This window comes from Blennius ocellaris, assembly GCF_963422515.1.
Source record: "Blennius ocellaris genome assembly, chromosome: 20".
Taxonomy (NCBI): Eukaryota; Metazoa; Chordata; class Actinopteri; order Blenniiformes; family Blenniidae; genus Blennius; species Blennius ocellaris.
This window is the reverse complement of record NC_137669.1, coordinates 16804051-16819117: the sequence shown is the minus strand read 5'-3', so window position 1 is coordinate 16819117 and position 15067 is coordinate 16804051. Positions and strand designations below refer to the sequence as shown.

General features: G+C 41.9%; 1 protein-coding gene across 3 annotated transcripts in view; it reads right to left on the bottom strand.

Annotated features, from left to right (window-relative positions):
• The window catches only part of LOC308144829 (RNA-binding motif, single-stranded-interacting protein 3), a gene marked incomplete at its 3' end in the record, with an annotated part of 293608 nt that overhangs the window by 148263 nt on the left and 130278 nt on the right, over positions 1-15067 (bottom strand). For all 3 annotated transcript variants that reach the window (XM_080516066.1, XM_080516068.1, XM_080516067.1), the window contains one exon: positions 135-193. In XM_080516066.1, coding sequence (XP_080372192.1) covers positions 135-193 — 59 coding nt within the window. The remainder of the gene's footprint in view (positions 1-134; positions 194-15067) is intronic.

The following is a 15067-nucleotide window of genomic DNA, read 5'->3' as shown; positions in this document are numbered from 1 at the left end:
AGCTTCCATGGCTGATGTCTAAATTTACGCGGGAGTTGGATTGGTGTTCCTGTGACAAGACAGTCCAAAGAATGATAGCTCCCACACTAAAACAAGGTGGGTGTACAAGCTACAAAAAAAAAAAAATCACTTACCTTTGCACTGGTTGGTGTTCTTATCCAGAATGGCCTTGGTTGACACTATTTTTCCATACCTGTAACAGCAGAGAAATTAAATGTTAGTGTTTTTCGCACCAGAGAGCCCGACATTAAGGTTGACTGGTGGGGCAGTTCATGCAGATCATCATTTACCATCGAGCACATGCCTTATTTTCTGTCCTCTCCGCCATTTAAGTGCAACTAGCAATTTGCAAAGTTACACAAATGTCAAAAGCCATTGGAAAGAGGAATCACTCGAGGTTAATAGCATTATGTGTGTGGCTGACTTCGAACGAACGCACAGCTCTTTGACATTTTGGAGAGTCACTGGACATTTTCAAAAGGTCTAAAAGCACAGAAAGTGCATTAAATGGCTTTAAAAGTTGATGTAATAGCTTACAGTGGAATATTTTTAAGTTAGTCTACCAGTAAAAAACATCTTTAGAATACACTTCCCATAAAATTAATAATTTCTGTACAGATAATAAACAAGACCATTACCACTCATTACTACTCATTTCCAAAAGTTTCCAAGCAGCAGTTTCCCAAATCAATAACACCAAAGTCGATATGTTGAAAAAAAAAAAATGGAATTTGTAGTCATCAAACTGTGTTTTGATTTTGCGAACTGACAACCTCTTTGGAAACCTGCTGCAAGGGTTTCTGGGATATCAAATTTACTGTTGCAGCAGCTCCAGTGAAAATGAAAAAAAAATGCCAGACTTTCTCAAAGCAAATAATAAAAGAGTATTTAACCATGAGAATAGTTTTGAATGTTGTGAAATTCATTGTTTTTCCAGCGCAAATCAAGATCTTGTGAGATCGAGTGTACAAAAGTGATCTTGTTTTTGGGAATCTTCCGGTGTTTCTGTGACGCCGAGATGTCAACATCCCCGGGTCTCTTTCACAAAATATGAATGCTGGAAATACGACTTTATTTGAGTGTCATGACGGATTTCATTCAGAAAGGCATTGACAACTTACTAGAGTTGTACATCGACAACTAAAAATGGTTTGAGATTGTTTTCCTGTGTGGATTCTGGTAGAGTAACATTGAATTCCCACAGACCAGTGGATGCACCAAGGAAATATATAAGATAGAGCTACACAAAATGCTGACTGTTGTTTTGTGTTTACACTTCTTGTTTACATCCTTTGTCACAGGAAAACCTCACTGCAAATATATATATATATATATATATATATATATATATATATATATATATCCAGGTGGGATATTTTATGACATCTATTATGTGGCAGAACATTCATATTTTCCATAAAGATGCTGTGCGTTGGGCTAAAGGCACTTTTCTCGATGTGCTATAGTGATAATACCATTTTATATTATGCTAGTTTATAACATGTAACAGACCAAAAGCAGCAGTAGGATTTCTATTCCACATGCAAACACTGATATACTGCAAAGTTTTTAGAATTTGATGTCTGTCACATCTTCCGTTTGGTTCACTTGTACATCTTTAATCCATGCTGAGGGTTTGACACGGTGGTGTCACGATTGAATCGCAGGAAGAAGTCAAAGTTTAGCACTGGCTTGTTGGTCTTATTCTGTATAGATTGCATGTTGTCCCTGTGTCTCTGACTTTCTTCTGAGTATCGCAGCTTTCTTCACTTTGATAAAGCAGGCATTGACAATTGGATTAGTATAGTAGTCATTCCAATGTCAATTCACACTAGAGTTTATTCAGACTGAGACCCTGAGACATGCTGGTGATTACCTTGAGAGCGAGAGAGAGAGAGAGAGAGAGAGAGAGAGAGAGAGAAGACTAAGCCATTGATTTATCAAAACATCGGCACATGCCACATCCTGAGATATTGTTGAAGAGACTTGATAGAATCTAGACATTCAGATGGCCAAGCCATTAAGAGCAAGGGACTACAACCAAACCCCACCACATCAGAAAGGCTTCTGGTGTTTTCCCAAGAGTCGGTGACGGGGTTTGAACGATTTGATGGAACAAGTCGGATCTGTCTCAGCTCCAAATCACAGTTTACAGGATTTAAAGGACCTGCCGGGAATGTCTTGGTTCCAGATACCACAGAGCGATTCAATTCCAAAATAATTGTAGAACAGCATGTTATGGACGACTGTTCATAATGAGAGGGATAGAGTCCTTTTCAATTGGCTCCCTGGGCAGAAATAATTGATGTCTTAAAAAGAAAAATAATCCACTCCTTCAAACTTATCTCAATATTCATTTATTTACTATTCTACCACTGTTTCCACATTTATGTCACACAATAAATCTTGCAGCTTCACTGTAGCACCTGCACATATCTGCTGTACTATGTAATATGACTTTGATTAACAATTTGTTGCATGTATTAGAAAGAACTGGTAGAATACTTAACATTTCTCATAGGAAATGCCGGGGACACGTCTCCAAAACTGTCCAAGTCTTATTTGGAGCTCTCTATCTGGGATACTTTGATAAAAGGTTATTTGAAGTTTAAACAGTCATTAGACCAGTAAATCACTGTCTCGATGCTGCTGACATTTTATTTATAGGAGTAAAATCTCTTTAAGGTCATTTTCTTCCTCATCCATTATGTGTATGTATGCAATTCATACATTAAGGAAGGCACTTTTAATCATCTTCCCTATCATATGTCTTACCGAGAGGGCTCTCCTGCCCTTCTGCCTCGCTTAAAAATGACAGGGCAACAGCTGAATCAGCCACGGAAGGAACCAGTGCAACACTTATCATTAGAGGCATCCCAATCTGCCATTGTTTAGAGGATATCTATGATGAGAGCAGCTGGTTTTAAAACTCTTAGCATTTCTGGACAGCTTTTTATCCATCCAGTTTAAATTACTTCTTCATTTGTGAATAACTAGCCACATTAAGAATGCTTGGGGCATTGTGAAATTAAAAAAAACATACAAGCTGCCATATAACTTGTTCATAAGAAGCAAAAAAATAAATGTCCACTATGCAGTATTTGGCCCTCTTGAACGCTTGTGCAAAATTGCCAAAAGCCATATCAGAAACACATAAAGGCAGAACCACTTATAAGCCAACACTTTGTTGGCAAAGCTCCTTGCACGGAAATGTATTCCACTGCTCTATATGTAGAGTACGCTGCTGTGAATTTCTTAGAATTGAAGGACTGACCCCACCGACTGACTGACAGCAACTCATTCAATCTGCTTGTCTCAGCTAAAACTGCAACATGCTGCATTGTGTGCAGCGCGAGAAGCACTGGAGCCCTGTAAACACAGTTTGAATGTGTGCCAATCTACAAGTGTAGCTATACTGCAAGTGTTTACATATGCGTGCTGCGGCTTGTTCAATGACGCCGGTGTGTGTGTGTGTATGTAGTGTGCATAAATATATAAGTGAGAACAATTCCCTGTGTGTCAAATGTGCATCACAAAGAGTATACAGAATGAAAACAGCCACCCCCTCCCCCCCACACACACACACACACGTGTGTACACACACACGTTCTGTAGGGAAGAAGCAGTGGTGCATCCCGGCCCATATTTCACCAGCAGGGGATAATTGTGCCATTTCTCAACGAGTGGCGGAGACTCTATTTACTGCATGCTGCGGTGGGATGGGTGGTGGATATGAACTGATGAGCTCAGAGAGGAAAACTACCAGCTCACACACACTAATACAGATACCACATGAGTGCATCTACGCGCACACACAATCATGCACGCACGGCTACAGCACTCACCAATCAGACGATTGTCTCTCTTCAGCAGATTAACGGGCCATTTTAGCTGTAGGGATCCATAATCTACTGCAACAGAACGGGACTGAGGTGCTATGTTTGAGCATACCCGAGAACCTCTCAGACAGAAGTACTCAAGGTGAACGTAGAACCGGGAGTTTTTATTTGATTAGAGAGCATGCCGAGCAGGCACCATTTGCTACAAACTAGAGGAAATAAGATTTTCCATTGTGAGATGAATCTGAATCACAGGTGAGATTAAAAAAGTAAGAATGTCACAACTCAGCAGATCAGAACTGGTTTGATGTCTTGTACAAAACAGAATATTGCAACTTAAAAAACATGTAAATAATATGATAATGAAGTCAGAGATGACAGTGACTCACATCACAATACTGATATTGTGTTGATTTACTGCCCATTGACAGGAAAGCACATCTGTTTACTTGCACACAGGTGTCTGTTCTCCTTTAGTAGTTAAGTGAAAAAATATGTATGCTTTTCGTCTGGGAAGCAGTTAAAAAGCTCAGTGCTTCTGGCACAAATTGGGGGAAAGTTCTCATTAAAACTTTGTTTGGACTCCAGGGAAGCAGGAGACAGTAGCTTTCCAATGCCAACTCATCACTACTTGCCTCATTAAATGTTAAAGATGGCTCATCAATGCATCGTATCCGCGGTCCAAGTACACACCACAAAGACACTGCAGAGAGATGAAAAGAAAAGGAGGAAGGAGCCAGCTCCGTGTCCCTAATGGAGACACATTGGATATGGATGGAGAATGTGATCAGCATGTTCATGCGTGTGTGTGCGTGTGTTTTGCTGGATGACCCTGCAAGAGGCTCCTTGGCTCCTCTGCCAGCCAGGCCTGGGGAGGCTTTGATGTGACAGCGGCAGCCCCCATGAAGCGCAGGTTTAACACTGCGATGCTGTGGCCGGGATGCAGAGCCTGCCTCCACTAATCCTATTTCAATCACTCTTGCAGCCTCTTATCTCTGACTCTGCCGGCCTTCGGTCGTCCCCCCTCTTCTCACAAATCTCTCTTGTTCTCGTTCTCCCTCCTTTTCACTAATGTCTCTCTCTCTCGCTTTAGCCATTTTTTCCCCCTGCACTGTATCCATCATTTCTCTCCCGTTGCTTCTTTCTCAATCCTCCTGCCTAATAGGAATCCCACAGCAATCATTCTGATGCAATATCGGATCAACCCTAGGAACAGAAGATGCCAGAAATGAAACTGCCAATAAAAAAAAGAAAAAGAAAGAAAAAAAGAGGCTTTATGGGCTATTTTAGGTTGATGAAAACGTGCAAATTGTGGTGGATGTAAAACATGTAATTTGTTTGACAGCTGTCTGGGCACTGACATGTGGCAGAATTGAAGCCGAGCCGAGAGCTCGACAACATTTGTGAGAGGGCAGCTGTGTGTGGACGAGCGACACCCCCGGTGCTGCGTTTCCTTGCTCCTCTCCCGTGTGTGCAGGATGAAAGGGTTCAGGCAGAACCCATTTCCATCAGCAGGGCTGTGAAAGTGAAGTGGCTCTTTTTCTGTACGTGGGCAATGTGAAGAGCCGGCCAGAACCACAGCACGTCACTGTGGCGCTGCCGGTTCACAGGGAAGCACAGCGCTGGGAAAGATGGATGGACCACCCAAGTGTGGTGCTCAGACCGTCGGTCTCGTGACACACTCTCCAGCGGGGCTGTGATTTTTGTGTTTGCATGGCTACAGAACACAGCAATGCCTCCACCATCAGGCAAGACCACTTTGCACACATCTGGACCCTCAGACGGTCATTGTATACATGCATGATGAGGTGTATGAGTGTGTTCCTCTTCCTGTGAGCACAAATGTACCGTATCTGCATATGATGGTCCATCTGTGCATGAAAACGTGTACTTTTTGAATTCCTATTCTCTAAAGATGTGGGGGGGGGGGGGCTGAAAGAATTATAATATAATAATTAAAAAGATTCCAACACAAAGCTATGATACGCTTTTGCTGTTTTCAGGTGTGAAACTGAATTGCATAAAAGCTGCTTCAGGCCTGTTCAGCATCTTTGGCACACCTGTGTTGGGGATGGGGCAGGTGTAAAAGGGTGACTGAGGGGAATAATAACTGTATTTTATTACCTCTAGCCCGCCTCTATAAAAGAAAGAAAGAAAAAAAAAAGGTGAATGTTGATCATGTAGCTTCAAAAAGAAAAGGCAGTGCACAAATGTTTCTCATATAGGAGCAGGTGCAGCACACTCCCACAACCCAGACTTATTGTTTGCTCCGCACAGCAAATGTTTCCCCCAAGCTTTTTTATAAGCTAAAAAAAGCATACAGTCTTATTAAAAAATAAAAAAAGTATGTATATTATATTACTGTACATGAGAGTATCACAAAGAGGCCTTCACATACCTTATTTCTACCAATTTGAAAAAAAAAATAAAAAATACCGAACATTAGCTGACTAAACAGTAATACTAAGACTTATTACAGAGGCTCCAAAGGAAAAACGGGTGCCTCCAAAACATTTGCTCACCTATATGGAGCAGACTTTCTTGTATTTTCCTCTTTTCTTTTGATAACACACAAAGACGGAAGCTGTGAACGTGCTTTTCTAAATGCCCGCCTTTTTTTTTTTTTTGAGACGGGTTCACAATGAATGTCACGGCCACCGACAGCCTGCAATCGTTTAAACAGTGTCAGACTCAACGACAGCGGAGTCAATACATCGAATAGCATGTATAACGAACGAAATTAGAGATTATTCAACGATCGACGTATGTGGCATTGTAAATAAAAGAGGACAACCTTCTCGAGCTGTGGCAGCAGAAGCCTTGTTCACACATCGCATCATCCAGCTCTCACAGTGACCGCCACATTGTCACGATACGTCAATGTCCTTGCTTGTCGATGCGTGATACAGCCGGTGTTACCATATGTCCATGAACGTCACCTTCCAAGCAGGTTGAAAATATGTTTATTCATGAAGTCCATGTTGCACAGTGTGTCAAGCAAATAACTTATAGGGTTGCTATAATCCAAGAGGTTTTGGGAGACATGACGGCTCATTTAGTCCAGCTTATCGTCTTCTAGTCCCAATGTTGGTAGTTCGACCTCCATCTCCGCCTCCTGCAAATTAACTCTTTCATGTCGAGAGTGAAATATATATATATATATATATATACAGTAGCTCTCAAAATGTGCAGTGAGTGAGTCTTTCTGTTCAGGTCTAATGTTAGATATTACGGTAATATAATTTTTTTTTAATGTATGTAATTTTTTCCTATATTACTGTGTGTTTGGGTTCAGGGACTGCCGTAAGCTGGATGTCTTTGCTTTCTGGGAATTGTTGGACGAGCTAGAAATTATAAATGATCTACATGTTATGGTTATGAGAAGTAGGAGTAAACTCAATGTTATTTTCAATTTCACTGAGCCTTTGAAACTAATCCGAGACACTGCACAGATGTATGCAATTGTTGTATAGAAGCTGAAGCAGGTCAGGCCTCCTATTCACTTACTTATTTTAGTCCCAAGTACTAAACTGATGCTTTTGTGAAATACCGTTGTTGCATGACTTTTTTAAAAAAACTAGTCTGTATGCAGCTAAACTATGACATGTGTCCTTTTATTTTCTCTCTCAATGCCGAAAGCACACTAAAGCCGACTACTTGGTCAGGGACATACCGCCTCAAAAGCTATTTGCAAAATTTTTTTATCTTCTGTCTGAATTTTACTCAATGCATCTTTCACAAACTTTGCAAAAAATACTGCGCTTTAAAGATCCAATCATCTCAAACCAAGGTCTTTTTTGTGGCATGTGTGCAAATGCGTCACTGATCCAAAAAAAAGTGTGATATATTTGCTTTTGAGTTGTTGGACCTGATTAAAACTTTTTTTTTTTTTTTTTTTTATTAGCATGAGTCGTCTGCCAATTGAGACACTGCTTGGGCTGTAAAACCTTAAAGCCAATTAAAATAAATATAGCTACTGAGAAAAAAAACCCAAACACTATGACAGCAGGTAGAGTGAGAAATAAATCATGAGTACACTACCGGGCTTAACTAACAAACACGTTGGAGTTAGTTGGAAAGCTGGGAGCTAAAAGAAAGGTAAGGATGAAAGCAAATCCCAAGGAAAAAAAAAAGAGGAAAGAAACGTGAAGAAAGATGATGTGTGAAGATGGACACCTCACGACGGAGTGAAGTGTTAACACGTTGGCTCTGGAAAGAGCAAGGAAACACCGACACATTTAGATAACTCTGAGAATAACCAAATAAATTCACATCTAAAGTGTCTATAACATTTGTAAGAAAGAGATGTCAAAAGAAATGTCAGCATTATAATAATTTCAGAAAAGTACAGTATGATATATCAAATCATTGTATTGGCACGGATGAGGAGCAATAAATCAAAAAAGCTTCAACAAATTGGATAATTCCTTTTTTTGGCTGCAGCACTCTGCCTTTTTCTTGGCAGAACTTCATTATGTTTTTGTGGGTGCCGGGATTCCCCCAGTGCTTTGTTGGCGGGTTTTGCGATGAACTGGCAAACGTTTAATTTCAAACCTTTGTGAGCTCCGAATGTGAAACGGATCTTGGAATAGAAAGGTAATACAGCTCTAAGTGGTTGTCCTTTTTTTTGTTGTTGTTGACGTCTATGGGTAAAATATAGACACTTGCACTTGTGCATCATGCAGTGATGCAGTTTTATATTTTGGCAAACAAAAACACAATATCAAAATCCAGCCAAGATTATTCATTTACGACAGGGTCACTGCGACGTCTTGGCCAGCGTGCGTCCTCACACCCATCTGTTGAAGTTGGCCGTGGTCGCACACATTGTGGTCTTTAGCTGCCATCAATTATTCCCATTTAAATTTTTCCTTATTTCCCTGCTGATGTGATTTCTTTTCATGAACATTCTTTATCCCCTGTGCGTGTGAAATGCATGACAAGTTGATTAGAACCATTCAAACTTCCCCACCTCCCTCCATAATAGGAATGGATTATAGCTGCGAGCGGCAATACGGCCGTTCCACCCAGGTAATTTATAAGGGAAAGGAGGGTAATTTAAAAGTTTGAGCATGTGTGTTCAGAATCTGCTGCAGGAGACTTAAATTTAAAACAATTCACATCCACATTAAGGGACTTTTAATAAAAGAAAGTTTTAAAATTCATAGAAAGAGCCTCCACCAAGAAAATTGTTCCCATAATTTAGTCAGTGTCACTCTCCATGAGACCGGATCAATTCGCTCAGTTGGAGTCATTTGTAATTCACCTTTGTTTTGATATGCAACCTTCCCACGAATAATCATTTCCATTTTTAGCGGAGAATCAATAAAACATTTCTTCTGCTATTCCATAAAATTTTAAATAGTCTATTTTTTCCACATGCATATTCCTAAACTTTGCCATCAGAAAAAAACGTGATTTGCCAAAAAAGGAAAGTGTTTTCTTCCCCAGAGGCAATTTGAGTGGAGAGAAAGAAAAGTGGGAACAGTAACAAGAAAAGAGGAGGAAATAAATTAGAGTTGTCTTCACAATAGTGAGAAATATTAAATAGACTTTTCAGCAATTCATGCACTTGTTCACCATTAGCGATGGCTGCCATGTTCTACCGAGCACTTTGGGGTTCACTGCCTTGCTCAAGGACATGTTGACATATGGATAACGCGGGGTGGGGGGATCAAACTGTCGTGTTTGTGATTGGAAGACGACGTGCTCTATTAACTGAGCCACAGTCACCCGCAGCGCAGCAACGCCAGTGTTAAAAACTTTGAAATAAAACCAGCAGAAGCAAGCTGGAAACGCAAGGAAACTTGGTGTACTCTCACAAGTTGTTACCCTAATTAAAATACTGAATGGTGAAGGAAATGTTCTTATATCTACTTCAAATGAAGGTTGTCTGGAAACAGGACAGCCTTTATGGTTTTCATCAAGAAAATGTGCTTGTTTTTAATGGATTAAAGTAGACCCTGAACAGGGTAGACTTGGCTAGTTTTAAGTCCTTGATGAAACGACTGATTCAAATTCAGGTACCCCACACACTGAAGGTCAAAATATAACCTAAGTAGAAAGAAAAAACATGTTTTGGTGGGGTTTTTTTCTTTACAGAATAGTTTTACCTGTGTCTTCTTTTTAAGTTTGTGGGCTGAAGTCTCTTCAGATAAAAACCTAATGGGAAAAACTGGGTTTTATCAGTTTTACCATCTGAGCCCTGGTAAAAGCTTGAGTAAGTGTGCTTCCCGAAACTGTGTGATAACATCCAATGGCTTCAAAGTTAAGAGTTGCATCCAGTTCCTTGTTCGTTTGACCTTGCCACCTAGGTGGACAATAACCAGCACGCCCAGGGTGCATTTTGTGCTGCGGGATCTCCAGGAAGAATCGGGGGCTGAGAGGATAAAACAGTTGGAGGAGGGAAGGTGAGCACCGCAGAGACAGGTTAACCAAAGAGTGCTTCAGACTGAGCTCTTGAACACGAACAACAGACTACTAGTGTGTGCTCGCCGAGAGTGTGCATCAAGGAAAGATAAGAGCAACCGTAAGTGACAGCAGGAAGCATTAGCCTGTTGTTCTGAGCATTGCTGGGAACTATTTTTCTCTTTCTCACATGCACACACACACACACACACACACACACACACAGGTCTTCTTTAGAACCAGCCTTGCAGAATCGCCTCTGTTTGTTTGGAAGTGTCCAACCTGTCAAACCCACATGCCATGCTCCGCTGTCTGACACGCACAAATGAACACATCTCATCTCTGCTGGTGCTGCTTCTGCTTTCTAGATACCGCTTCAAAGGGAGAGTCAGTAGAGGGAAATGGTGAGAAAAGAGGCGGAGGGAGGGAGGGAAGGAAGGATAGCGAGTTAAAGCCAGAGAGCCCAAAGATCCCAGGTTTTGTCCCTCACGTCACTCAGCCTTTCTGTAGCAGAGACTCTGCTGCCGCTGCTGTTGGAGCTTAAAGACTGTCCTCCGCTGTACGGCTGACGTCTGATAAAATGCAAAGGACAAGGAGGGGAAAACGGGTGGTGGTGGTGGGGCGGGGGGGGGTGGGCACTGAGGACTCGTGGATCGGCATGTCACAGCTATGATTGGATTGGCTACTCTGAATACTGGCACTCGATTAGCTCCTGATGGAAAACAAAAGTGAAATGCAGTTAAGCAGCGAAAGACTTGACATTTTGTGTGAATCTTCGCCTGTAATTCATGATACACAGCCACCTGAATAAAATCTAAAATGCTATTCGAGAAAATAGCTATTAAAGTGTCAACAAAGTCAATGTCAGTGCAAAAGTAGGGGAGCCGTTTTCAGCCTCTATGGCAAATTGTCTACGTGTCATGTATACAGTAATGGGGGGGGGGATAAATAATTCACAAATGCAGCCTAAGGCCAAATCAGCTACTCCGCTCGCCCTCAATGTAAAATCAATGTTCGGGGAGGAAAAAGGCGTCGTATTTTAGTGAGTTTGGCTTGGCCGGTGAAACAACTGTGTCACTTCTGCTGGAGCGGAGAAGTGGAAAGTTTAACATGATGGAGCGATGTGAGATCGCACACTGAAAAGCGAGCGAGGATGGGATGGAAAGAGAGGGAGAAGAGGGTGGAGTCGACGATGACGCTGAAGAGAAAAAAAAAATTTGGTGGGCTGTGCGTAGAGGGATGCCGGGAAGCAAGACGCATTCACACGTGGGGTGAAAAAAAAAAAAAAATGGACATGAAGGAATCTGCTTCCAAGAATAGCAGATGCTTCCACTCAACATGAAGCTGTAACTGTAGGAGTAGTTTAGGCATTCCTGTGGTTGTGTCACTGCTTTCCAGGGGTTAAGCACCGCTATCTTTTAATGCTCCGAGTGACGCACATCCTGACCCTGCAGATCGACGAGAACAGAGGTTGCTGGGTCCAAGACTGAGGACAAGAGGGCTGGGATAGGAGATAGTGGGAATCATGGGGGGGGTGTCAACAAACTTAAAATTTACAGAAGGTGGGAAATAATCAGAGGCACGTCAGTTAATAAATCTGAGTCTGAATCATTCTTGTAATGTGACACAAGATGAGGCTTGGATGGAGTTTAATAATTGATGTGGGTTGACCTTATTCTAACAATTTAATTTAAAGCCTCCTGATTATTATTATTATTATTATTATTATTATTATTATGGATTAACATACAAGATACAATCCAAAGTGGGCATGCATGAATTACAATAGATTTGCTTGATACCAACGACATATGGCCGTCGTGTTTTTCCACAGCACAAACTATAAGCAGCAGTGTCAAACAAAGAGAATAGTCTCATGATACTCATGATAACTCTGTCAAAAGGGGCAGAGTGGGTTATGGAGTTGGCTGAATAGCTATGCAAACAATCCAGGCTGTTTTACAGCCAACACACGCTACAACTCCTCGAGATCTAAGCCAAATTCTCACATCCTTCCACCTGCAGATCCCACCTTGTTCAATTAATGCTTTCTCACTCTTTTCCAAATATCACCAGAAAGCCTGTATTTACAGCCTATTTGTAACCAAGGGCTTCACTGGTATTTTGGCTTGCCCTCTGAGGCACGGTAAAAATCCTTCCAGATGCTCACAGACACAAGTGCCTGGATGAACCTACACAGAAATATATTGGCAATCATCCAACATAATATCTTTTCTGCAGTGACAAAGCCAAAGTGAACAGTATTACACATCGTTTTGATCAAACAAGGTGGGCAGAGTTTGATTTCCATGGTTGGAAGTTTGCATCACTTATTTACCCATCGAGCACCAGCAAAAGGTAGAATCCCAAGATACTGATTAATGGTAAGTAGCAAAGGATGATGATAAACTAGAGGAGCTTAACAACACAATAGAATGGTGTCGTATCCTGCACTTCATGCTGGAGATGAAGAAAATAATGTTAAGTTGTATCAAGACTTCACAAATTCACCACATAGCGATGCAGTATTTAACACATCGGTGAGAATATAACGTGGGCATGGGCTCCTTTCTGTGGGGAGTTTGCACTTTCTCCCTGTCGGTTTTCTCTTGGTCTTCCACCCCAATGTTCAAAAACATAAAAAACAGAGGCAAGTAAACTACTTGTATGTGAGAATTTGAGTATTTAAGACTGTCCATCTGTGTTTTCCTTGTGATGGCCGGGAGAACTGTTTGGAGTGTGCCCTGTCTTCGACCGTTGTCAGCAGGGCTCAAACTGTTACCCTTGGTATTGAAAGAAGATTGGCTATATCACCTGAGCAGCAGCTGCCCCAAAGTAAACTTCAGCGACATTTAGACTTTTCACTTTCATCTTTGGCATTTATTCAATGCAAATATATGTCACTCATTGGCCTACAAATAAAATGATATTCAAACAAGCTAAAAGAGACTGATAATATTTGCTGGCGGCTCCGCCCGGCTCTGAAGCCACTGGAGGGCAAGACGACGGGAAATTGAGGAGTTTGAATCTGGACCGGTGAGCCGTTGCTCACACTTCGTCCGTCCTCTGTCAGATTTTTGAAACAAAGCCATTGGACGGGCCACCTCTGATAGCTAATGTCAACACTGGACCTGGGAGAGTCATTAGGGATAATGTGGCGCTGCTGAGTGCCTGGGCTCCAGCTCCATAAAAACAGGTGGTCCCAGGGCCGCCCCCCCCTCCCTTCTCTTCCTCTCACCTCCTCCACTTAGCATACCTCATGGCTCGCTCTCATCGCTCATATCCCTTTCCCCAGCTCCCCCTCTGCCGCTATGTCTGCACACACGGGAAAGGTTATTTGCACAATTGGTGGTGATTAGCTCTTGATTTGGTTTGCTCTTTTCCTGTGATCAGGTCAGTGTTTGGATGCAAAAACCAGTGCGGCCAAACACACAGCTGTGTCTCGACCACGACTGAAATTAGGTGAGGAGAACCAGGAGGGAAAACGGGGGCAAGGGAGGGAGCAGATGAGACGGAGGCACAAATGAGAAGGAAGGAAACAAGGAACAAGGAGTTTGAGAGTTAGAAACCTCTCAAGTCTTTTGCTTTCTTGGCAGTTTGGGTTCTCAATTTGAGCTGCTGGCAGAGAAAATGTGAAGTGCTTTGTTCCTGTTATTCCAGGTGTTATTCCAGGTATTTCGAGACCCTCATAAAGAAAAGGAAATTCAGTCTTTAATTCAACAACCTGCTTCCACTCTCTCTATTCATCTCTCGGGATGGGAATTGCAAGAAAGAAAAATGCGGGTGCTGCTTAATATCTGTCTGGTGGAAAGGGTTATGAAGTCTGCTTCACCCCAGAGGTGATTTGGGGCTGTGTTGGCTTTGCGGACTGCCTTGGATGTGCTGGCGGCCCCACTCGGCTGCTGTTGGGCTTAACGCTGGCCCAGCGCCTCAACGTGGCAGGTGAGGCCAAAGAATTTTTCTCACAGTCGCGGCCGTCCCAGCCATTGCTCCATTTCTCCATCCCATCATCCATCCATCCATCCACTCATAAAGCCAGGCGAGTAGGAAGGCCTCTCACAGTCTGGGTGTTCAGCCAACAAATCCCCACTCCACTCTTTTGGCCTCTTCTCCACACCCATACATCAGGCTGACGGCTGCAGAGAACCCGACATCCAGCCGGCTGAATAAAACAGAGATTAAGCACCCACCCGAATCCATTTAATTACTCATTCAACAGCTCTCAGCATGTTACCTCAACCACTGTGAGAACTTTGGTCGTCGTCCGTGTTTATTTTTGCTCTCAGGGCCCACAAAGAGGTTGACAAAGGTGGTTCAACACCAAGCCATCTGGGTTCTGGTTATTCAAATAAATTTCGACTCAGTTTCTGTTTCTAGCATCCGATATTTTTTTGGCTTTGAAATTTAACGCTTGGTTAAAATATTGCATAAGACTCCAGGTGTAAGCCAGCTGACCTGGCCAGCAGGATCACGTGAAATCATGTCGATCTGTGTCTACAGATCCGTAAATGAAAATATTCAGAAAATGACTATTGGTGTTACAAACTAATCCATGGCCTTGTACATGTATGTTGTACATGTACAAGGCCAAACCCTTGATTTGCATATGAAGTTTGCCATTGCGTTTAAATGCAAAAAGAAAAAAGAAAAGAAAAAAAAGAAATATATATATATATATATATATATATATATATATATAAATTATTTCTAACAAATTCAAGTATGTAATTATTTGTGAAAAAATTTTTTTCTAGACAATATTAAAAGCAGTCATGAAAGACATCTAGTGAATTAAAACATGATGGTGAAACAATGCAGTG